Genomic DNA, 24,759 nt, shown 5'->3' with positions numbered 1-24,759 from the left:
TTCTCACCCTTTCTACAGAAAGATTTTACTGGTCCCCTTTTTACTAGTCCCCTTTTCACCTCGTCTCTTGCCCTAAACCCTTCAACAATGCCACCCTTCATTTGTAACTGCCCTATATCCCTCCAGCGTAGATACCACTCTAAATTACCCCCCCTCGTATCCTACCCGCCCACACACCTCCGATGAAGGCTCACTCCTATTCCAATTTCCCCCCTTACCCAAGTCCTTGATCTCTCGCTGGTATCACTACTCCTTTTCAACACTCAATCTCTCCAAAAAAAAACAACACATCTCCTCCATGACCTCCTAACAGACTCCAAACCAGAAATCTGCGCTATAACCGAAACTTGATTTAAACACCATGACACTCCCCTTATCAACCAGCTTCCCACCGACATATATGACATTTTCTCAATACCATGCATAAAGAAAAGAGGTGGCAGCTTACTCTTGACTGCAAAAAAAGATCTTAAGCTTATATCCCAAAAATGCAATCTCCCCAACCAGTACGAAATTGGCTTCTTTAAATCAAAATCGCTACAAATCTGTCTCATCTACACCCCTCCGGGACTACTAGAGCAAGACTCCTCCCCTCTTATTGAATTCTTCGCCAACTCTCTCTCTCCTGACCTACTCACGATTCTCCTTGGAGACTTTAACCTACACGTTGATACCACCCCACAATCCCCAGCTTGTGAAGCTTTCATATCCTCCCTCAAAGCAGTGGGCTTCAAATCAAATCGTACACTCCCCCCACCCACAAAGCTGGCCAACTACCTTAGATCTCATATTCACCAACTCCCTTATCAAAAACCATCATTCCCTATCATGTCTTCTGGTATCATGGTCTGATCACTCCATTATCCAAACCACCCTCGCACTACCGCAACCTTCCCCTGCCCCCTTCAACACAACCACTATCCTTTAATTACCGCAAAATTTGCACCTTGGATACCCTCACACAGCATGCTCAGTCATCTCTAACCAACTTGACCTCTCGTCACCAGACAACGCCTTTTCTCCTGGGTGACCTCACCCTTAACATTGCAAACAAACTCTGCCCCGTTGCGACAAAAACCATCAAGCGGCCCATCCAAATAAAAAACCCTGGTTCACACCTGAACTCAGGCATCTCAAAACCCACCTCAGAAAACGCAGAAAGGCGCTGGCCGCAAACACCCTCCCCCAGCAACCCAAAAACTACCTACTATCAACGCATGCACGAATACAGAAAAACCATCCTTCTTACTAATCGAGAATACTATGCTAGAAAGATACATGGTCTCCAATACAATCCCAAGGCCCTTTTTTTCTATGATCGCTGACCTCCCAGCTCCTCCCCAGCACAACCTCTAACACCACCTCAAAGAATCGCTGCAACGAATTAGCACATTTCTTTAAAGATAAAGTTTCCTCCCTCACCGCACAATTCTCTCTTAACACCAATAAAGTGATTCTTCCCACCTTCAACTTCTCGGCTACCCTGTCTACTTTTGACTCATCCTCCCTCCCTGGAAATAGACAAACATCCTAAGAAAGATGAGACCATCCTCCCAACCCTCCAAAACCATCCCTTCCAAACTTCTTCTATCTATTCCCAAAGCAATTGCCCAACCCCTGTCTAACATTTGCAACTGCTCCTTGGAACAAGGCTCGGTCCCCAATATACTCAAACAAGCAGTGGTTAAACCCATCCTCAAAAAACCTAATCTTGATCCCTCCACCCTTTCCAATTTCAGACCTGTCTCAACCTCCCCCTCTTAGCTACAAATCCTAGAAAAACTAGTCCAACTCTCGCCTTTCTCACTACCCTCTAACACCACAACATTTCTTCCCTCAACGCAATATGGTTTCAGGAAGCATCTTAGTACTGAAACCTTACTACTATCACTAACTGACACCCTAATCAAAGGAATTGATACTGGTTATTCATATCTTATTGCCATGTTGGACATCTCTGCGGCGTTCGACACTGTCAACCACACTATCCTTATCAACATCCTCAGCAGTTTTGGGATCTCTGGAACCGCACTCTCCTGGATTGAATCTTACCTACAAAATCGTTATTTCACAGTCCTTACAGATAATGAATCCGAACCTATTAGTCTTGATCAGGGTGTCCCCCAGGGCTCCTCACTCTCCTCTTCAACATTTACCATGCTTCCCCTCACCACCCTCCTCACCAACCTGGTATCAAACACTTCATCTACGCAGATGATGTGCAAAATTCTCTTCCCCTTTTCTGACTCCCTCCAAACCGCTCTCCAAAACTGGGAATCCTGCCTTACTGCCATCAACCAACTCCTCACAGACATGCACCTTGCCCTCAATCCTCAAAAAACTGAACTCATTATTTCAACCAAACGTCCATCACCCCTTATCCCCCTCTCTCACTCACCCACTACCTTCCCCTCGCACACCCGTAACCTGGGTGTTTTTATTGACAACCAACTCACCTTCAAACCCTTTATTAAATCTATCCTAAGTGACTGCTATTTCAAGCTACAAACAATTAAAAAACTCAGACCCTTACTACATTTCTCCGATTTTCGCACAGTACTTCAGTCTATTATTTTCTCTAAAATAGACTACTGTAATGCTCTCCTCCTTGGCCTCCCCTCCACGTACACTAAACCATTACAACTCCTACAAAATGCCGCAGCACGTATTCTCTCAAACTCCAAAAAAAGAGATCACATTACACCAACTCTTATCGAACTGCATTGGCTACCAATACAATCACGAATCCTTTTCAAAGCACTTTCCCTCATCCATAAAAGCATTATAAATGAAAACCTCCACTGGATCAACCCTCCTCTCCTTCCTCGCACCTCCACAAGACCCACTCGTCCTGCCCTCCAAGGAACACGCCACACTCCCTCAATCAAATCCACCAAACTTATCTCCACAATGAACAGAGCTTTTTCCCTAGCTGGCCCTACCCTTTGGAACTCTCTCCCTTTAGATTTACACACAGAGACATCCACACCTAAATAAAAAAAAAAAACTAAAAACATGGCTATTCCTTCAGGCCTACCCTTCAAACTCTTCCCACTCTACGAAGAATACTTAAAATTTGTGTAATCGAATCAATGAATACTTTTAATAGTCTCTGTCTCTCCACCCCTGATCTTTCACTCTTCAGTTCATGTACCATCCCTGATTAATTGTATTATTGATCACTACATTTTTACCGTATAACTCCTCCCGCCCTTTGATGAACCCCTGATACTCGTGCAACTTATTCACAGAATTATGTTTGTATTATTTTCTGTTAGTTCCCACTGGATCCATTCCCTCCTGAACTTTATGTAAGCAATATGTTATCGCAGATCTTAATCTTTTTATCACTTTGCCAATGATCCTGTAACTTTGCTTTGCCTTACCAAGAGTCTCTGTACTTTGTATCATATAGTTCCTTGTATTTAGCATATAGTTATATTTACCGTTCCTCGTCTCATATAGTTATTGTTACTGTTCCATGTAAAGGCTATGCCTAAAAGTTCCAAGTTATATGTAAACCGATACGATGTGCAAACGGATATCGGTATATAAAAAAATTCTTAAATAAATAAATAAATAAATAAAATCTACCCCTTAGCGTATTTATGGTTCAGCATGTGCATGACCGCTTGATAGTCGCACCAGAATATGATTTGCTTATTCTGCAGCTTACTCTTCCAAAGCACTAGAGCCACCAGTAAGGGAAATAACTTGAAGAATGTAACATTCTGGGTTAATCCTGCCTCCACCCATGTGTCTGGCCAAGGTGCGGAGGACCATGCACCTTAGCAATACACCCCGAAACCCCATCCTCTGGAGGCATCGGAGTGGATATCTAAATCCCTGCTGGAAAGTGGAGGCTCCTGCCACACGGATACGCTATTGACGTCAGCCAGGAAAAATACTCAAATGGTGATGTCGTTGCTCATGGGTCTTGATATCCTATTGAAAGGACCTGCTATCCGCCCCACAGCCAACTTGCCATCCAATTCTTTCTGCACTATGTTAGCATGTTGTAAAGTGGATGGGGTATTGCTTGGAGTGGCACCCCACAATTGCCCCTGAAATGGGATGTGAACATTTTCTTGAAAACCTTGCTCAATACGAAATGCCTCATTGCGCTTAGGGCAGCAGTTCAAACAAGGAGACATTGCTGCCAGAATTATGGAGGATGGGGCCTTGTTGAAGACTTGGTACTCATTTTAGCTTAGTGAAACTACCCCCTGCTGTCTTCTTGGTGCACTTGTTTGCTGGATGAGGAGCAAAGCAAGCTGAACATACTTGCCTGAATTTGCACTCTTGAAAGTTGCAGACTGATTTATTGTTCTGCCGGTAGACATTCCTCAGAGATTGGTGTGGCAGAAGGCTGTGCCATCACTGCAAAGCTTTTTTGAGAGGACCAAGTGCTTGCGCCTGATTTGCTCGCTTTATTCATCATCTGTTTCAGCCACAAGCTACTGTATTGAGTCCCCCAGGACATGAATTGGTTTTCCTCCATTTTGTCGTGGAATCATTTGTCATAGTTTAACCACACCCAACCGTCGTACCTTGTACGCTTCAAGGATGGTGTCTACGTAGGTCAGCATGGGGCCACACTGGGACAGGTCATCTTGTCCTAACGCACTCATTATCCTTAAGAAGGACCGTGACCATGGTACGCAGGAAACTGCTGACCTCTATGTCCAGAGAATGTGGGCATGTGTGAGAAGAACTGCCCTTTTTGGGGTGTGTGTGTGTGTGTGTGTATATGAGGGGAGCTGAAAGTATGCGCAAGTTTGTGCACGTTGCCCCGATGAAGAGAGCTGGTGGCCCACTGGCGAGGCAGAGATCACCACACACATGGAAGGCCAAACTCCTATCTTTCAGATTTGCCCCGAATGGGGAATGAACCCACAGCCCCTCCATCAAACCTGCAACATTTTTCCTGCTGTGCTAGGTCGCTGAGCCACTGAGCTGCTGAGCCACTAATCCTCCAATGAAAAGGAGCAGGCAAGTGAAAGCATAGCGCGTTGAACCCTGCATTTAAAAGTCCGTGCTGTCATCAGCCCGTGCCTGGATTCCCCCACCGCCAACATAATCAGAGGCAGACGGCGCCCCCAATGATTTATTTATTTTATTTTTATTTAAATTCTTTTACTATACCGATGCTCAAGACCAAGTCTTATTGTACCGGTTTACAATGGAACTGAGGGAAACCAATTAACAACTATATAGAAGGTAAAGTTACATTAAACAGGGAGCAAAACATGGGAGTTGGAAGACAGGAAAGATTTTAAACGATTACAACTGGAGAGTGATAAATAGTCAACGAAAAGCAATAGAGTAGCGAGACATATACAGATTGCTGAATTCGGCTGGAGATTTATCATAGGCAATTATTAACATAATATTTCCTGTGGAAGGAGGAAACAAGGGGAGGTAAGCGGGGGGGGGGGGGGGGGGGGGGGGTGGTGGCAGGGCAGGGACTGGAGTGAGAAGGGAGGGAGGAGATAGGGAAATGGTCGGAAGGTGAGAGTCAATGTTGGTTGATAAGAGGCTCCTTCAACAGTAAGCTTGTGTGAACAGCCAGGTTTTCAGTTTCTTTCTGAAGGAGAGATGGCATTGTTCCTGGCTTATATCTGGGGGAAGCGAATTCCAATGGAGTGGACCCGCTGTCGAAAGTGCTCGCTTATGAATGGAGTTGTGGACCAAGGATTTGTTAGGGGGGGGGCCTTGAGAGAACCTTTGTAGGTGGATCTGATCGGCCTTGCGGAAGTATGTAGTTCGAGAGGGATGGCGAGTTGGAGTGTGGATTGCTGGTAGACAGATGTCACCAAAGAGGTGGTGAAGGCCTGCCATGGGGGATGGGGATTGCAGAGAAAACCTACCCTACACCAGGTTAGTCATGGGCTTCCAAGCACGAGGTACGGGCCTGCGTATTTCTGTGCAGGGAACACATTATTGCACTTTAGTACCTTGGTTCTTTAATCTCCTTCTGCTTACAGTTATATTTATTTATTTAAAACATTTCTGTACCACCTACCAGCATTTCTAAGCAGTTAACAATTAAACATTCATATAGGCATAAAACAAGAACATAATCGACTAATAAGATGTCATAACATAGAAACATAGAAATGACGGCAGAAGAAGACCAAACGGCCCATCCAGTCTGCCCAGCAAGCTTTCGCACTTGTTTTTTTCTCATACTTATCTGTTACTCTTGGCCCTTAGTAACCTTTTGGTTCTATTTCCCTTCCACCCCCGCCATTAATGTAGAGAGCAGTGTTGGAACTGCATCTAAGTGAAATATCTAGCTTAATTTGTTAGGGGTAGTAACTGCCGCAATAAGCAAGCTACTCCCACGCTTATTTGTTTACCCAGCCAATTCAGTCCTTGTTGGTTGTCTGAATATAAATCCACTTTTCTTCATCCCCCTGCCGTTGAAGCAGTGAACTGTGCTGCATATGTATTTCAAGTGAAGTATCAGGCTTAATTGATTTGGGGTAGTAACTGCCATAACAAGCAAGCTACACCCATGCTTATTTGTTTACCCAGACTATGTAATTCAGTCCTTGTTGGTTGTTGTCTGTATATAGATCCACTTTTCTTCATTCCCCCTGCCACTGAAGCAGAGAGCTACACTGGATATGCATAAAAAAAACAACTGGAACTCACTAAATACATAAAACATCAATTCTATAGGCTCATTAGAATGTTATTTAAAACAATGGTTCCCAACCCTATCCTGGGGACCCCCCAGCCAGTTGGGTTTTCAGGATATTCACAATGAATATGCATGAAAGAAAATTTGCATGCACTGCCTACATAATATGCAGATTTTTCTCTCATGCATATTTCATTGTGGATATCCTGAAAACCTGAGCAGCTGGGGGGTCCCCAGAACAGGGTTGGGAACCACTGATTTAAAAAGATTGACTGCAAAAAAAAATTAATGACGCACCATCATGGTGACCTGATAACAGAATATAAAACGTAAAATAAATCATCATTAACAGCTCAGGCTCTCATTTGTCCAATTGTTGGAATGTCTGCTGAAATAAATATGCCTTTGTTAACTTCCTAAATTTTAGAAGATAAGGTTCAGCTTTAATGTTTCCTAGCAAAGCATTCCAACTTTCTGGTCCTTGAACATAAAAAATGCGTTCTTGAGTTTTGTACAATCTGATCTGTTTAAAAGAAGGTACACAGAGTAAATTCTGAGACTCTGACCTAAAACCCCTGGTGGGCTGATATATTTTCAGGACAGCTTTGAATATGGAAGGTACTAAACCTTTCATACCCTTAAAGGCCAACTGTAGCATTTTTGAATCTGATACACCATCTACTTGGCAGCCAATGCAATTTGGCCAAGTCAGGCGAGATGTGGCTTTTAGTGTGGGTCCCAAAGATTAGGTGGGCTGCAGCGTTCTGCACTAACTGCTTAGCTTGTAAAGCAGAATAAAGCAAACCCAAATATAACAAGATGCAGTAGTCCAATGCAGAAACCACCAAAGTTTATATAACAATTTCAAATCATCTTCATCTCAAAAAGGACACAATCTGCATAATAACCACAGCTTGAAAAATGAACTTTTAACAACTTTGGCTACTTGTGCTTTCATATTTGAGTCCATAATTACTCCTGCCTTACAGTAAGGACAGGTTCTTCATCAATTGCAACATTCATAGGAATGTTTTCTGCAGGAAACCTAGAGAGATATAAAATTTCATTTGTTTTCATATTGTGCAGTAATTCTCAGTTAATCAGGCTTTAATAGCCAACAGACACTCAGAAACTCTCCTAAGGGAGTCAGAAAAAGAATCCTTACTAGGAATAAAAAACTAAATGTCGTCCGCATAAAGTTGGAACCCAATAACCAACTTTGCTAAAATCTTACATAGAAGGGAAATATAAATATTAAAAAGTGCTGCGGATAATGCAGGGCTCTGGGGAACAACTGAATTTAAAGGGAAAGAAGATGAATTGGTGTGATTCCAGATAAATATTTGGGTTTGATTAGATAAGACTGGAACCAATTGTAGACCAATGAATTCCAATATCACCTAAGACTTTTCTACTGCAAGACTTAGTCAAGGGTGTCGAAAGCGACAGTGAGATGAAGCAGGACCAGGAAAAACTCCTGACCTTGGTCAAATCCTCTATCAAATGTATCAAATAACGAGAGTAGAAGAATTTCAACATTATAGGTAGGTTTAAAACCATTTCTTAAAAAGGGAAAATTAGAAATGGGCTGGTAATTATTAAGATCATTATTATCCAAGGAGGTTATTTTCTAAGGGCTTATCGCATGCGAAAAGGCTCTTTTGCGATAGCATGCAAATTAGATTGGGGCGGAGTCGGGGTGGCTTCGCTGCCGGCGCCAATGTTACTAACATTATCATCGGCAGTAGCACGCCGAATAGCACCACCTTTCACGCTGGCGCTATTCAGTGCGCAAGCCGGCAGCCGGCGCACCGCGGCCGCCGAAATCGCACTGCCGTGGTGCGAAGGCTGCGGGCTTTCGCAAGCCCGCCACCGCCTTCACCCCCCTGCCCCCTGTTTTTGCAGGATTCATCATTCTGCGAAGAATGATGAATCCAGGCCTAAATTTGATATTTAGGATAGACAGTAGCAGCTTTTAATTAGGAGGAATAATTAACAAAAGTATTCAAAAAGGTAGCAAGATCTTCACTCAGTACCTTTATAGTGGCATTTGAACATTCTGTCATAGGCCAAAAAAATTGATTTTAAGCTTAGAAACAGTTTCATTGATCTCACTGATCTCAGAAATAGAGATTTCCTTAAAGGATTACCAAAGGACTGGTGAGTCTTGCTGTACCTGGGGTCCTGACATAACATTTCTAGAGAATTCACAGCTCAAACTATCAGCTTTGTTGAATCAGGTTATTCACGGTTATAATCCATATAAATTGTATTCTCTGGTTATGACTTTCTTGTTTTATCTATCCTTCCTACTGCCTATTTATTTTACCCCCCCGCCCAGTTACATTCTCCTTGTTGAAATGTATTTTCCAAGCTTTAAGTTATTATGTGAACCGGTATGATGTACCCACTAATGCCGGTATATAAAAGTTTCTAAATAAATAAATAAATAAATAAATAAATAAATAATCCACTTCTTTTGTGCAGGTGGATTGTAGCTGTGAAGAAACTGATACAACTCCTGTATGTACGGCACTGTATGTAATACATATAATTACTATGAATAATACTTAGAGAGACAATCCCAGCATTTGGCTCCATGTTGCCAGCTAATTTGTTTATATTAATGGCCCACTGAGATCATTTTCTGATCAGCAGCAGCATCACACAGTGGGGCAGATCTTAAAACCTGCGAGCGGGCGTAGATTTGTTCACGCAACCTGGTGCGAACAAATCTACACCCGATTTTATAACATGCACGAGCAGCCGCGCACATGTTATAAAATCCAGGGTCAGCGTGCGCAAGGGGGTGCACAATTGTGCAACTTGTGCTGCTGTGGCTGCTGTGCCTAGAAGCTCCGGCCCCGCCCCCGGACTGCCCACACCCCGCCCCTTTTGCAAGCCCCAGGATATACGCGCGCGCCGCCAAGCCTATGCAAGATAGGCTCGGCGCCGGCAGGGGCAGGTTTTCGGGGTTACATGCATAACCCTTTGAAAATCTGCCCCAGTGTGAATGCAGAATCCCTGTCACAGCATCCTCATCCAGCCAGGAACGTTTGAAATCTAGAATAAAACTCTACTTAAACTGACCTTTTTCATGTTACCACCGAGAGCGTGATAGGGAGGTTTGTTGACAAGGTTCCATTCAAAGGGCACCCGGATCATCTCATACAGCTGGAAGATTACTAAACCATCAGTGAGGTCACTAGTCACGGACAAAAAAAGAACAAGGGCTAATAGGTTTGACATTACAGTGCATTACAATAAATGCTTATTTGTTTATTTTACTTTTAAATATTTATATCCCACTCGATCCAGTGCATTCAGTGGGTAACAATTATACACACATACTAAACAAGTTTATTTAAAACAAACTGAAATATAATTCAACTTACAAGGAATTAAAAACAAACTTTCACATACACCGTATACTAATCAGCAGAAACTTTTCTATACCTTTGCACTCTCTGAACTAACCTGTCACACCATTTACATTATCTGGATTAACATGACGTAGACAGTGCAGATGTTACACATTCCAGCTATTCAGTACCATAGACTTGTTTAAAAAAAAAACGGGCTTTCACTGTTTCCTACCCCAAAAGAAGTATTCAATTGCTCTTATCTTATCTAGAAGCTCATTCCAGCACTGAGGGCCTGTCACAAAAAATGTTGTTTTAAGTGTTTTTTTCAAGCTGAGCTTGATTATAGATGTTAATTCCAAAAGATTACGCCCAACTGATCTTCAGGCTTGGCACTTACTTTATACATTTTTAACAAGGAACTGACACATACAGACGTATCCTGACACAAAGCACAATGGACTAAGGTCATGATCTTGAACCTGATTCTCCAAAATCCAGGCAACCAATAGAATGAAGGTAATACTGGAGTAATATGATCACAAAGTTTATGAGCTCCTATTGATGCTGCACAGCCTGCAGGCTTTTCAAAACTGATGCAGGTAAACCGACGTAAAGTGAATCACAATAATCCAATTTGGATAGATCTAAGGCCTGCAGAATGAGCAGAATTAGTCAAAAAATAAATAAGGTTTAAGCCTCCGCAACAAGACTAGCTTATAGAAGGCACTTTTAGTAAATGCCTTTATTTGAAGCTGAAGCGACAAAATCAGTTAGATATCCCAAAAAATGAGCAAACAAAAAAAACAGATATTACACATTTATAAGCACAGAGATTTAAACAGTTTTCAACAACACATTTTCATATGGAATAAACTGAGACCATGTGCTCCTCTGTGGAGTAATCACCATTGTAAAATTGGATAGGCAGGATTTTAGGTGCTGGGAGTGTCTGGGTAATGTGGGTAATAAATGGATGGCACAGTTGTTTAGTACAAAAGGGGGTTCCTTAATACTGAGTCTTTGAAGAGGGTTACTAAAGTCGATTCTATAGCAATGTTTGGGTATCTACAACGTAAAAGCATACTGAATAAAAGAGAAATAAAATATTAAGATTTCTATTTACTTTCTATAATAATGGAGAGAAATTCTTCAAAAGGTCTGACCTCTAACTTGGGGAACAACCTTATTTGGCTACATGGGATGATGATTTGCAATATAAAATATCAAGAGTTACATGGGATAACATTTGGAGGATTGTGAAAAGGAATTTTGTAAGTGCTGAATTAAAAGCAAATTATTTCAAAATCCTGTATACATAAAATGGATCCTAATGTCTTGGATTTATGTTGAAGGAGTTATAGAGGAAAAAGGACCTTTGTTTGCCTGTTGAAGAAATGTCTTGTTACATTTACATCAGAGTGCCTTATATCCAAAAACTCCCATTCTACAGAAAAAAATCATGGACTTTGGCTCATGTTCTGTTATTTGGAAAAACATCTATTATCTGAAAGTACATAAGTGCACTATAAACAGTTCCAGTTCAATATCCAGAAGAACATCTAGTAACCAAAAATATGCAAGTGCTCAATAATCAGTTGTACTTTGGGTCTTAGTTTCTTTTCTAAAATGTAGGGAACTTTCATTATCTGTAAATATCCATTTTCCATCAATAAGCAGAATGAATGAGCCATTGTAAATGGGTGATGTCATCCGATAGCACTGAACAGACTAATCTCTCCGTTTGTAGAGCTTTGAGCTCTACTGAGCATGTGTGGGAGTTCCCAAGTGGGCATTGCCTCTGGATTCTCCTCAAATCATTTTTTGTCCGAGCACAAGAACGGACGTCTACTCAGTCTCTCTTCATAATTTTTCTGTAAACTCTTAAATTTGAAATTCTACTTCATTATTTTCTTTTTTCAAGTTGCTTTGCTGCCTCAGCAGCACCCAAAATAGCTCTTTTCAGAACTACCAAAAAAAAAAAAGAAGAAATATTCTCTTCATGTCAGGCCAGAAGAAAAGGTCTACAGTGAGCGGATTCAAAAACTGCATTTGTGGCAAAGTAATATCCTTCACTGATGGCCATGAGCTGTGCTACTGGTGCTCTGGGTCGGAACATGATCAGAAGAATTGATGTGCCTGTGGATGGATATCCCCATGCTCACCATGTTACAGAGCAATTAAACTCCAGTTGTGTAAATCTTTCCGGAGTCACAGAATATCCTTTTTTCACAGTGAAGCATCATCTGTCTTGCTGAGAAAAGTTGAGCAGAAACTCAAAGACTCCCCTATCCGTTCAGGCCAAAGCAACAGGGTTGAATAGTGTAAGCCATCCTGCATTGAAGAAGAAGTAACATTAATTGCTAAAGCCATCAGAGCCTGCATTGAAGAAATATAAGCACTCAAAGCGCAGTGCACTGGCATCGCTGACGTGTCCATCATCAGTATTGTTGGCACACAACACATCAAAGTACTCGGCCTATGCTGCTTTGGGGTGCCTGATACACAGCTTGCTGGTGTACCAAATGCATGGTGCACAGATGCACTCAATGCATGATACAATGATACACTCAACACATAATGCACCAAAGCCCACAGGACACATAGCATCAATGCATCATGAAACTTCTTTGTACCAACAACATAGTGCATCTCTGATTGCACACAGTGCAGTCCTGAAGCAGTCAAAACTTGCATCAATGCAACCTTCTTGCTCTGCACAGGCTTCCTCGTTGTGACTCACTAAAGATTCTTCAAAGCAATCAAAGCAATGGCAGAGGGTCTTACTTGGAAATACCAGATCCAGTATGTTCTACAGTTCCACTCACCTCCAATAAACCTCCTATTCAATTTCAGGAACCTATTCTAGTCTCCAAAGAGGATGTTCCACTGCCAATACCAGGTCAGTAGACAAATTGCATTTGGAGAATTTTCTTTACCTCTTTGACCAAGGAGTTGGTCAAAGTTAGTTCAGACCAAAGTCCCAGTCTCGCTTATCAGCCTAAACATATCATCAGAACCCTTAGTTCAGGGTTCTTCATCATACAACCTCTTGCAGTGGAATCCAGTCAGTCAAAGGCAGTTGACCAGGGCATATCTCCTCAGGGCAGCTGGAAGATCATCCTGGTTCATCCTCTTTGTTATTGGAGTCCTGGATAAGGGAGCCCATACCATTAGGTTCCAAAGTAGACTCTACAGGTTTACCTTCTGATCCATTTCCAGATCATCTCAACCATACCTCACACCTCTGGAGGACCTGACATATTCCAAGTTTGTGGAAAAGATTTATTTATTTTATTTATTTATTTAAATTCTTTTAATATACCGATGCTCAAGACCAAGTCTTATCATACCGGTTTACAATAAACTAGGGGGTAAACCAGTTAACACTGAAAGTGAAAGTTACATTACAACAGGGAATGTAGAACAGGGCTGTTAGAAAAAAGGGATAGATTAACAATTTCTAACTGGAGAGCCGTGCATGTAAGCAGAGAGCAGTTTCTTACATGGTAAATTATATACAATTTACACAGAGGGGATCGACACTTTGTGTTCAAGTATATAACAAGGACCCCTGCTCAGAACTCTTCAATCTTCTAAAAACATTCTGGTCATACCCAATAGAACCAGTGGTCCTTCCGATCCACAATATCCTAAACATATTATTAATGAGAATGTGGGAAACACTTATTTCAGGTGTTCCTTCAGCGAGGAAGCTGGACATGAAATACAGAATTAAACAATCTTTGGGATTTGGCATTGTCCATCTCCGACACCAGTTTATAAAGGTCGAATCTGCTATGAAAAAGGTGAAAAAGACAAGAATTCATTCAAACCCTCCCCCAGAAAAAGACCATAGATTCCTTGACAACTTTGGCAAAAAAGTCTTCCAAAGCTCCATGCGCACCGCTCATATTTCTATTCACCTATTTTATATGGTGCAATACCTTCACAACTGCATTAAAGCTAAATCCTTTTCTACAAGCTGTGGATCTCCCAATCACTTTTGGATGCAGAGGAATGATTCCTTCACTTACTTCATTCCATCTATGAGTCATTCGATTCTGTTTTATGTTATCTCCTCAGTCTCAAATAGGACTCGATATCTGGTGTAGCTTAGAGTGAGCAGAATACGCAAAGATGTTACTCACAATGAGAAGTTGGCGGGCCTATCTTATTTAGGAGATAACCTATTTGGCAAAAAGCTCAGAGAGATGGTTGCTCAAATAAAAGATCAGAATGTAGCAGTCCAATCTCTCTCAACAGCTTCCAAGCAGCCTTCTACTTTCAGACACTCCTTCATCATGTATAAATGAGCATACTTCCAGAGACATCCCTATTGGTCTTTTCAACAGTACCTCTTCTGGCCAGACCCCAACAACGCAAATGCCATCAGCCTAAGACCACGCAACAGGCTTAACCCAAGCCTGAGCTGAGTTTTTGATCCCTCTGGATAATCCTTATTCCTCAGTTCTGGTAGGGAGCAGAATCCAGACTATCTTAGAAATATGGCATCAGATAACTTCAAAATCATGCAGTCTGGATACCATGCATTTCTCCCAACTACCATCACTCCTGCATTGTATGACTCTCAGTCCAGATCCAATTCATCTGGAACAGCTTCCTCTAGAAGTACAATCACTTCTTCAACAACAAGTGCTAAAGCTAGTCCCTATATCCCAACATGGACAGGGCTTCTACTCCTGGTATTTCTTTATTCCCAAGAAATCAGGAGGATTGAAGCCCATTCTGGATATGAAACACTTGAACAAGCATCTACTACGAGAGAAGTTCAAAATGAATTCCTTCAACATGATTCTTCTTTATATAGAGAAGGACGAATGGATGTGTGCCCTGGACCTAAAGGATATGCTCATATACCCATTCAACCTTCACAAAGAAACATAGAAATGATGGCAGAAAAGGACCAAATGATCCACCCAGTCTGCCCAGCAAGCTTATGCCAGTATCTGCTGCACTGTGCAGGTTACCCCCGTGCTTATCAGTTTACCAGACCGTAAAAGTCAGGGCCCTCGGATGCTGTTTGAATCCAATTTCCCTTAACCATTGCCATGAAAGCAGAGAGCAATGTTGGAGTTGCATCAAAGTAGTTATCTCCAAGTTTATTTGTTCCCCAAACCATAAAAGTCAGGGCCCTCTTTGGTTCCTGTCTGAACTCAGTTCCCCTTTTCTCACTGCCATTGAAGCAGAGAGCAATGATGGAGTTGCATTAACTGTATCAAGGCTTATTTGTTAAGGGTAGCAACTGCCACACCAGCAAGTTCCTCCAGTTACCCCATGCACTCTTTTCTTTATTTCCAACCTCTAGCCTTTAAGGATCCACAGTGTTTATCCCATGCCCCTTTGAATTCCTTAACTGTTTTCATCTTCACCACCTCTTCCAGAAGGGCATTCCAGGCATTCACCTCCCTCTCTATGAAGAAATATTTCCTGACATTGGTTCTGAGTCGTCTTCCCTGGAGTTTCATTTCATGACCCCTAGTTCTATTGATTTCTTTCTACCAGAAAAGGTTTAACAATTGTGCATCATTAAAACCTTTCAGATATCTGAAGGTCTGTGTCATATCTCCCCTGCAACTTTTCTTTTTTTTCCAGGGTGTACATATTCAGATTCTTCAGCCTCTCCTCATAAATCTTCCAATGCTGACTCCTCACCATTTTGGTCGCTTTTCTTTGGACTTCCTCTATCCTGACTTTATTGTTTTTGAGATACAGGCACCAGTATTGAATGTAGTACTCCAGGTGAGGCCTTTGCTACTTTCTCTCTAAGTTGGATTTTTGCCCACTATCTGCACAGGGTACTCCTATTTGCCCTGTAAGCAATTCCAAGAGAGTCTTTACAAAATGCCTCGCTCATCTGCATTGACAAGGAATACAAGTCTTCCCGTATGTTGACAGCTGGCTAGTCATAACGTCCTCTTGGGAAGAAGTGATCCTTTCCCTACACAAAACAATTTGTCTTCTACAGCACTTGGGTTTTCTAGTCAACTTTGAAAAGTCAAGTCTAATATCTACTCAAAAGCTCAAATTCAACAGGGCTTGGATAGACTCACTACAGCAGAGAGCTCATTCACAAGTTACTGTCTTCTTCATACTCGACTGCTAGAGTGCTCCTAATGGCATTAGGGCATATGGTGGCAACCATTCATGTTATCCCATTAACCCACCTTCATTATCTTCAATGGGGTCTACATTCTCGATGGATATGCTAACTCAACCATTATCAACTGTAGTGCAGATTTCCGAAGAGATGAATCAGGAATTGCAATGGTGGTTACACCCCTCGAGTTCTCCAGGAAGGAGCTCCATGTCATACATTCTCCCATCAAGTAAAGCTAGCAATGGACACTTGTGGTGCTACACAGGATCCTTTCATACCTGGGGCACTTGATATCTCAAGGAAAGTCAATTACAAATTAATCTACTAGAATTAAGGGCAGTAAGGACCATTCTGTCAACATTCATGCATCTTCTTCAGGGAAAAAAACATCTTGATCCAAATTGACAATCAAGTTGCCATGTTATATGTCAATAAGCAGGATGGCACAGGGTCATGGCTTCTATACTAGAAAGTGCTGAGATTTGAAATTAGGCAGCCAAGAATCGTGCTGCCCTCCAAACCATCTACCTTCCTAGGATCTCAAACACATTGGCAGATCACCTCAGCAGAGTTTTTCATCCACACTAATGGTCACTGAAGCAATCAGCAGCAGACAAACTATTGAATTTATAGGGCCTATAGCTAGTTAATCTATTCACCTCAGAGCAGAACAGAAAACTAAATTAATTTTGCTCAGTTCTATCCAGCAACCTCAGACTAGCTCAGGACGTGTTCCTGCTCATTTGGGTACCAAGCCTAATACACTTTTCTGCTGATACTGCTGACTGTTAGAAGAATTCAGCAACTTTTCCAGGATCATGCTCATCTGATCCTCATAGCCCCAGCATGACCCGACAGATATGATTTGCATATCTCGTACGACTTTCCAGCAGTCCTTCAATACATCTGGAGTCAGATCCTACATTGTTAACTCAGGATAAAGGGATGCTTTATCATCCCAATCTCCAAACTCTCAACCTAACGTCTTAGACATTAAATGATTGGGAATCGCAGATTTTGATTTGCCCAGAGAAATTGCGGACTTACAAGTTTCATCTAGAAAGATACCAACTAGAAGAAATTATTCTTTCAGATGGAATAGATATTCCAAGTGGTACAATCAGGATGCTTTGGACCTGTTTTCTTGCAAAGCCAGGCATTTGCTAATGTATTTGCTCATCCTCTCTCATTCAGGACTCACCACTTCTTCAGTGTGAGTACATTTCAGTATCATAGTGGTATACTATGTTCTAGTGCAGTGGTTCTCAACCTTTTTTCTACCAGGACACACCTGAGAGATGATGCTCACGTGATTGACACACTGAACACAAGACTATCATGGGACTAGATATAAGCCTATGTTCTGCATCCACAGGAGTCCCCTGCTTCCTAACAATGGTTACAGAGCAGAGCTAAGACATTTCCCTGTACAACTCACCATATAAAAAAGATATTCTGATTCTGGTGTCATCTTAATAACAAAATTACAAACTTCATCTATTATCAGGTGTATTATAAAATAATACAAGGAAACCCCACCTCAGCAGCACTAACTCCAAGAAATGAAACAGCAAGTGTTACCCATGAAAAGGCAGCAGTTCACCACCAGTGCAATATCATATTGAGAAAATGCCATAAATAAGGCTGATACAAACCTCTAGCAAGGTTCTCCTGGATGTACTCCGCCTTAGCCTTGATCTCGGGAAGAGACAGAGGATAAGTACACCCACAGGGAGGCATAGTCCCAGGTAGAAGCTCAATAGGACAGTCAAACCTCCGAAGAGGTGGTAGAAGGTCTGCCATTTGCTTCGAAAAGACGTCTTCAAAGTCTGCATAGGGAGTTGGTATGCCAGAGGTGGTGGTTGCCAAGGATACCACAGGAGAAGGCACTCTTTTCGTAGACAAGTCTGATGGCAAGTGGAACCCCACTCCACCAGCTAGAGCGATCCCCAATCAAATTGGGGGGAATGACGTTGGAGCCAGGGTAGTCCTAAGACTACCAGGTGACGTTGGAGCCAGGGTAGTCCTAAGACTACCAGGTCCTAAGACTACCAGATACCAACAGTTCAATCTCTTCGGTATGAAGAGCACCAGTGAGGAATTGAACTAGCTCAGTGATCAAGGAGATTCAACCAGGTAATTGTTCTTCATAGATTGAAGCGATACACAGAGAGGTCTCCAAGGGACTGGTATTTATACCCAGTAGTTGAACTAGATCCTTGAGAATAAAATTCCCTCTTGCTCCGGAGTCCACCAGAGCAAGAACCAGAAAGGACCAGGAGTCCCATGTCAGGGTGACAGGCAAGGACAACTCAGGAGCCGGAGACGTTGCGCCCAAGTTCAGGACCCCAACTGAACTTAGGCCAGGAAGTTTCCAGAAGGATTGGGCAGGTCTGTAGGTGATGGCCAGGTGCTCCACAATACAGACACAGGCCTGTTTGTCTCCACCGGAGGCGCTCTTCCGGGGACAGCCGCCTATGGCTCAACTGCATGGGTTCTTACATCTTAACCATGATAGGGGCCCTACTGGAGGCAGGGCTCGTGGTTCGTGGTGAATGGGAACGAACCCAAGAGGGCTTTTTGGGCATCTGATTCTCCTAGTGGCACTCTTGGAGATGATGATCAATTCGGCCCGTTAGATCGATGAGATCCTCGAGAGAAGAAGGGAGCTCCCGAGCTGCCAATTCATCCTTCAGTTGTGGGGAGAGTCCATCCAGGTAGATATCTCATAGGCAGTCTTCCTGCCAGGAAAGTTCTGTAGCTAAGGTCCGGAACTCGATTGTATAGTCAAATAGTCTTCTTTGACCTTGACGAAGATGCAACAAATTCATACTTGTCACAGCGTGCCGCCCAGGATCATCAAAAGTCCGCTGAAACACGGCCACAAAGTGAGACAGTTCCTGTAGAAGTGAATCCGATCGTTCCCATAAGGGTGAAGCCCAGGCCAACGCCTTTCCTTCTAGACGAGACAGGATGAAGGTGACTTCTGAGAGTTCATCTTGAAAGATGGAGGGCTGCAGAGCAAACTGCATATAGTATTGGTTGATAAACCCTCTGCAGAGCTTGGAGTCACCATTGAAATGATGCGGAGCTGGCAGAGCCAACACGGCTCTGGGTGTAGAAGGAGACGGCTGTTGGTGCGAGGAAACTGGTACTGGAACTGAGTTGGCGGATAGGGCATCAAGCCAGGCATGAAGACACTCTAGGGAGGAGGCCAGTGCCTCCAGAAACTGTTGCTGTTCTCATAGGAAGGGTCCTACAGGTCCCTAATGTCGATAGGCGGAGTGGGCTACGGATCCCAACTGACGCTTCACCAATACCAGCCCTCATTCCCCGCGGGTTGAGCCTTTGGTACCAGGGACGGCTGGGCTTAGGTGGGCCTCCGTGTGATGTCGTCGATGGATGGATTGAAGGGTCAGCCCAGAGGCAGCAACACTGATGAGAGGGAGTCTGTACTGGATGAAGCGGAGTCCCGGAGACTCGGGCACCAATAGGAACAAAGTCAGACAGGGGGCGCCTGAGCAAGAACAGGCCGAAGCCTGAATAAGCCAAGTCCAGGACGTAGACAAGTGGAGCATCATAGGCAAGCTGAAGTCAGGGCTGGCGGCAAACAGAGGCAGTGGCAAGACAGGCTGAGGTCTGGACGAGGAGAGAGTCAATGACGTAGTCGGACAATGCAGAGGTCTGGGCTTGGAGAGAGGCAATGGCGTAGTCAGGCAATGCAGAGGTCTGGACTTGGAGAGAGGCAATGGTGTAGTCAGGCAATGCAGAGGTCTGGGCTTGGAGAGAGGCAACGGCGTAGTCAGGCAATGCAGAGATCTGAGCTTGGAGAGAGGCAACGGCGTAGTCAGGCAATGCAGAGGTCTGGGCTTGGAGAGAGGCAACAGCGTAGTCAGGCAATGCAGAGGTCCGGGCTTGGAGAGAGGCAACAGCGTAGTCAGGCAGTGCAGAGGTCTGGGCTTGGAGAGAGGCAACAGCGTAGTCAGGCAATGCAGAGGTCCGGGCTTGGAGAGAGGCAACAGAGTGGTCAGGCAAAGCAGAGGTCCGGGCTTGGAGAGAGTCAACGGTGTGGTCAGGCAAAGCAAAGGTTGTGTCCAAGAAGGCAGTCCAATGGAGAGTAGGAATCAGGAACGTAAAACAAGGGGAACTGGAACAGGAGACAACAAGGAACAGGGAGGAACACCAGAAGCAACAAGTACACGACCAGCGTAGAAGCATGTTGCAAACGCAACTTAGGGAGCGGAGCCCGGGTTTAAGTGCCAGAGCTCCGCTGACGTCATCATCCGGGGCCGTGGCCTAGTTCCCGCCATGGGCCCTACTTAAGACATAGTGATGCGCGTGTGCGCACCTAGGGAGGGCCGCGGTGCTGGACGGCAGCGTCTCTCCACGGGCCACGCGGAGAGGCCCGACGCGGAGCAGGAGCACGGGGATCCACAGCTGAGCCAGAGGTACCGAGAGCGGCCCGAGGATGGAGCCGGTGGCCCACTGCTGCCAGGGACGAGGAACCAGGCATTGGATTAGCCTGAAGGAGGTAAGGGGGCCGAGCTGTGGGCCTGCCGCTGCTGGCACACGTAACAAAAAGAAAACTGGACACAGAAATTTCAGAAAATGACTAATTTTATAATGTTTTTGAAAACTTTACAATTTTAATATATAAATAAAAGTAAACATACACATTTTCCACAGAATATTGAAAAAAAAAATCTGCTACAAAATTTGTCACTTCTTGCCCCAGAATCTTGAAAAATCTGCCCCAGGAAACTGGGGGCACTATACTATAGCTCTTTTTTTTTTTTTTGCTTCCTTTAGGCGACCTGTTAAACAGGGCGTACGCGGCTCCTAAACTCTCCCCCCCGTCCTGTGCTTGCACTCCCTTCCTAGCTTTTCAAATAAAAGAAACAAAAAGCCTAAGGGAGGAGGTGGGGAGAGCCGGGGAAGAGACAGGCACGAGGGACAGAAGGGGGGACAGACATTTCCTCCTCCCTGGCAACAAGTTAGGGAAGTTCACACTAGCCGCACAGCACAAATTAGGTACATTTCCATCTCATACATTCGAACAGATGTTAATGGACTTTATTATGAAACACACCTACAAATAAACACAGACTGAGGTGGCTGAGAGAAGAAGAGAGGAGTAGGGAGGAGACTCGGGTAAAGTAGTCCCCCTTCCTCAATTACATGTTTCCTAAAGCCCCCCCCCCCCTTTTAAGGCTGCTTTTAAATCTTAACCCCTGCTTCTAGTTCCTCGCAATCATGGCCTTGTTAACTAATACCCAAAGCCTCCTATTTCTCTTGTCTATCTTATGTGCATCTGTAGCACCACAAGAATGATTACTAATCAGGAGAGCTGAAGAGCATAGCAAGGAGGGATTTTAGAGAGAGGGATGAATAAGAGAGCTGGAGAAAGGAGGGATATGGGAGGGGGATATGAGAGAGATGGGGACTAAGGAAGGAAGGAAGGGAGGGAGGGATGAAGTGGGGGGTAAGAGAGAGGAACAAGGAAAGGAAGGAGGAGAAGAGAAAGACAGGATGAGGAGAGTGAAGAAAAGAGGGGTAAGAAAAAGGGAGAGAGGAACAAAGAGGAAGAGGAACAGGGAGCTGGAAAGCGATGGGAAGGGATAAGAGAAATGGGATTGGAACGGCAGGAAAAGAGAAAGCCAGAACAGATAGCGAGGATGAGGGAGGCCAGATCCACGGTAATCCCTGCCCTGCTGATATGAATTTCCTTTTCCCGACTTTTGCTATATATGCACAGATACTTTTAAACAGCAAGTTAAAACAGTTTTCCCATCGGGCGATGGCAAAGTTGTGGGCAGGCCACAGGACTATTCTATGCATTACAATGCAGCAAGCTGCTTCATTAAGGTGCCACGGAAATGCACCTGATAAGAGTTTTCTGAAATATCCACTGTCAGAAAATGAAATGAAGTAGCTCAAAATGTTACCTGTACAAATGGTTCACGTACGGATTGACTCCCAGCGAATTCATCCAGTTACGGAATGTCCTCTCCTCTTTGGTTTCTCCTATGGCAAAGGATTTAGAACCGGATTAATGACGTAGGAGGTCAGCGGGGCATGGAAAGGCCGAGAACTAAAAAACTGTGTTTCTGGTACAAAACAAATGAGAAGTCATTTTTCTTGAAGAGCTCTTTCCCAGGAATGAGTGAATTACTTCTATAGACGCAGGCGTAAACACAAAATCCCAAATGCAAACGGCAAAGAAGGTCATGAATGGGACGACCCTATAGCTCTGCGCCAATGGGGACAGGCAGAGCCGGGCCCGGTTTTACCCCCACTGCCCCATGGACTTCCTTAAGAAACTGGAACTATGTCCTTTTTTTGGGGGGGGGGGGGCAGGAGAACAAAACCAGGCCTCGGTCAGCCTGGCTCTGTTGACCCGGAGCTGTACGGTCCACCCTATTCATGTGTAACTCGACAGGAAGAGAAGAAAAGCCACACCCGAGAAAATGCAAGTGTCCGAATGTTAGTCAGAGATTAGCACACTGGTAGCTTTAACACACACTTCATTTCTGCCATCAGGGATCTGAGTAACTAGGACAGAATGGGGGAAATAAGTTAGTAAAATCAGGCCCCAAGTGTATTTAAAGGCTACATTTTTTTTTATAGAAAAGAATAAGCAGTAAAGACAGGCACAATATTCAGCGTTGGTTTAGGAGGCTAAGTAGCATCGTTTGAATATCCAGGCACAATCAACAGCTGCCCCTTAGCCAGTTAATTTTTTCTCCAACTAAAATGTTAGTTAACTGAGGAGCAGGGTGGGGACACTCATCAGCTAACTTAGCAGGATAAGCACTGATATTCAACATTAGCCAGCTTATTGGGAGATGCATCAAGCTGCGGTAGTGCTCTAACACGTGTTACATCGGGTTTATCACACGATATTTTGCATTGCCTTGCCCAGTTTCCCTCCCCTATTACAATGACCTTCTTTGCATGCGATTTGCATCTATGAATAATGCACATGCATGCAAAGGTGATCATGCATAGGCAATCCTATGCATATATTTTATCGTGGTCAGCCGCAATTAAATAATACCGCTTGAAAAAGCTTTAAACGTTGGGTGGGAGGCCCAGGACCCTAATGCGGGTCCTGAGGCTCCCGCTTCACATTTAAAGTGGCAGCAACCCCCCCCCCCCCCCAAAAAAAAATCACAGCAAAGTGGGGAGGTTGAGCAGGAGTCGGGACCATTCGAGGTGGCCTCGATTCCCTCCACAGTTTAAAAATACAAAAAAAAGCCCACATGGTGACGGCACCAGCCCCCCACCAAATCCAACAAAATAAAATCTTGACCTGCTCCCGGCTCCCACAAATCCATTAATATCTTGGGCAGGCCACGCCCACCCACCCCCCATTCTATCAACTTTACATTTTGGCCAAGGCCCAGCCCCCCCTTCCCATACTCCCCTCCCCAGGTTCCTGGGGAGGGGAGTATGGGAAGGGGGGGCTGGGCCCTTCAGTCACACTCTCCCCACCCCGCACCTCCCTGTCCCTGCGTCAAGGCCTGGCCACGTGGCCTGAGTCCGATCTCTGGACTTTACCCCAGTCACATGGCTGGGGCAAAGTGAGGTTGGTGCCATTTTGGAAAATGATGCAGGATCCCATCCTTCAATTTAAGGTTCAGGGGGGTGCAGGAGGGGGCTCAGGGTGGAGGGAGGCCCAAGACCCTGTTTTTGATTTTAACCTTTCGGGGAGGAGGGTGGGTGGTATGGGAAGTACAGCCAGGACTTGGCCAAGAAGTAAAGTTGATGGACTGGGGGGGTGGGGGGACCTGGCCTACCTGAGCTCTCGATGGACTGTGGGAGGCCGGGAGAGGGATAACATTTTATTTTGATAGATTTGATGGGGGGGGGATAGGGGGCCGGGGAAATGGAGCTGCTTTGAGTGGTGGCCACGGGTTGAGCCATGGAACAGCCCTGAACCCCACTCAAACTTCCTGTTTTCCCGTTATTTCTGGCGGGGGGGGGCAGTAGCCCTTTAATGTGATGGCAGTCCCTTAAAGTGGGGGCCACATCACATTAAAAGGCCACTATGCCCCCCCCTTCCCAGGGTTTGGCTGCAAGACAAAAGAACGTGCCACCGAGCCGTGATTTCTTTAGGGGGGAGTGGCCCCACTATCCCAGCAATACCCCCCACGACAGTGAGACCTCTCCCATGAAAAAACATCGCGGCTCACTGTCTAGGGCTTGTATTTGGCTGTTCTAAAGTTAGCTGAATAAACTGATCCAGCTAAGTATAAGAGAAAGTCAAATACATTCAACAGCATGGCTGCACCGCTGAATATCTTGGCCAAGTTAGCTGCCAGAATAAGTTTATCCCGCTAACTTGCGCGGCCAGAGAGCGGCTGAGTTAATCAGGCCCGGCATTCAGCAATTCTTTCACCTGCAAACTGCATGCCAAGCGCCGGTAAAAGAATCTTGATTAATAAGGAACCAGAACATGCAAGTGGAAAAGTGCACTTGTGGTTAAGAAAGAGTTTAGAGACTACAACCAGCACACGCAGTGTTAAATGTGACAAAGAAGATGTTTTCTGTAGGAGAAACACCTTTCAATGCTGAAGCAGCTGCTCACAATTTAAAAAAAAAACCCAACTTGCGGCATCCTGACT

At 44.3% G+C, this 24,759-nt stretch overlaps 1 protein-coding gene across 5 annotated transcripts in view; it reads right to left on the bottom strand.

Moving 5' to 3' along the window:
- Positions 1–24,759, bottom strand: part of PLS1 (plastin 1) — a 164,627-nt gene that overhangs the window by 24,446 nt on the left and 115,422 nt on the right. For all 5 annotated transcript variants that reach the window (XM_029617061.1, XM_029617059.1, XM_029617060.1 and 2 more), the window contains 2 exons: positions 22,078–22,156; positions 9,740–9,854 (listed from right to left, as the gene is read on the bottom strand). In XM_029617061.1, coding sequence (XP_029472921.1) covers positions 9,740–9,854; positions 22,078–22,156 — 194 coding nt within the window. The remainder of the gene's footprint in view (positions 1–9,739; positions 9,855–22,077; positions 22,157–24,759) is intronic.

Source organism: Rhinatrema bivittatum, chromosome 9, assembly GCF_901001135.1.
Source record: "Rhinatrema bivittatum chromosome 9, aRhiBiv1.1, whole genome shotgun sequence".
NCBI classification, from domain to species: Eukaryota; Metazoa; Chordata; class Amphibia; order Gymnophiona; family Rhinatrematidae; genus Rhinatrema; species Rhinatrema bivittatum.
The sequence above is the reverse complement of the archived record's forward strand: the minus strand, read 5'-3'. Positions and strand labels throughout refer to the sequence as shown.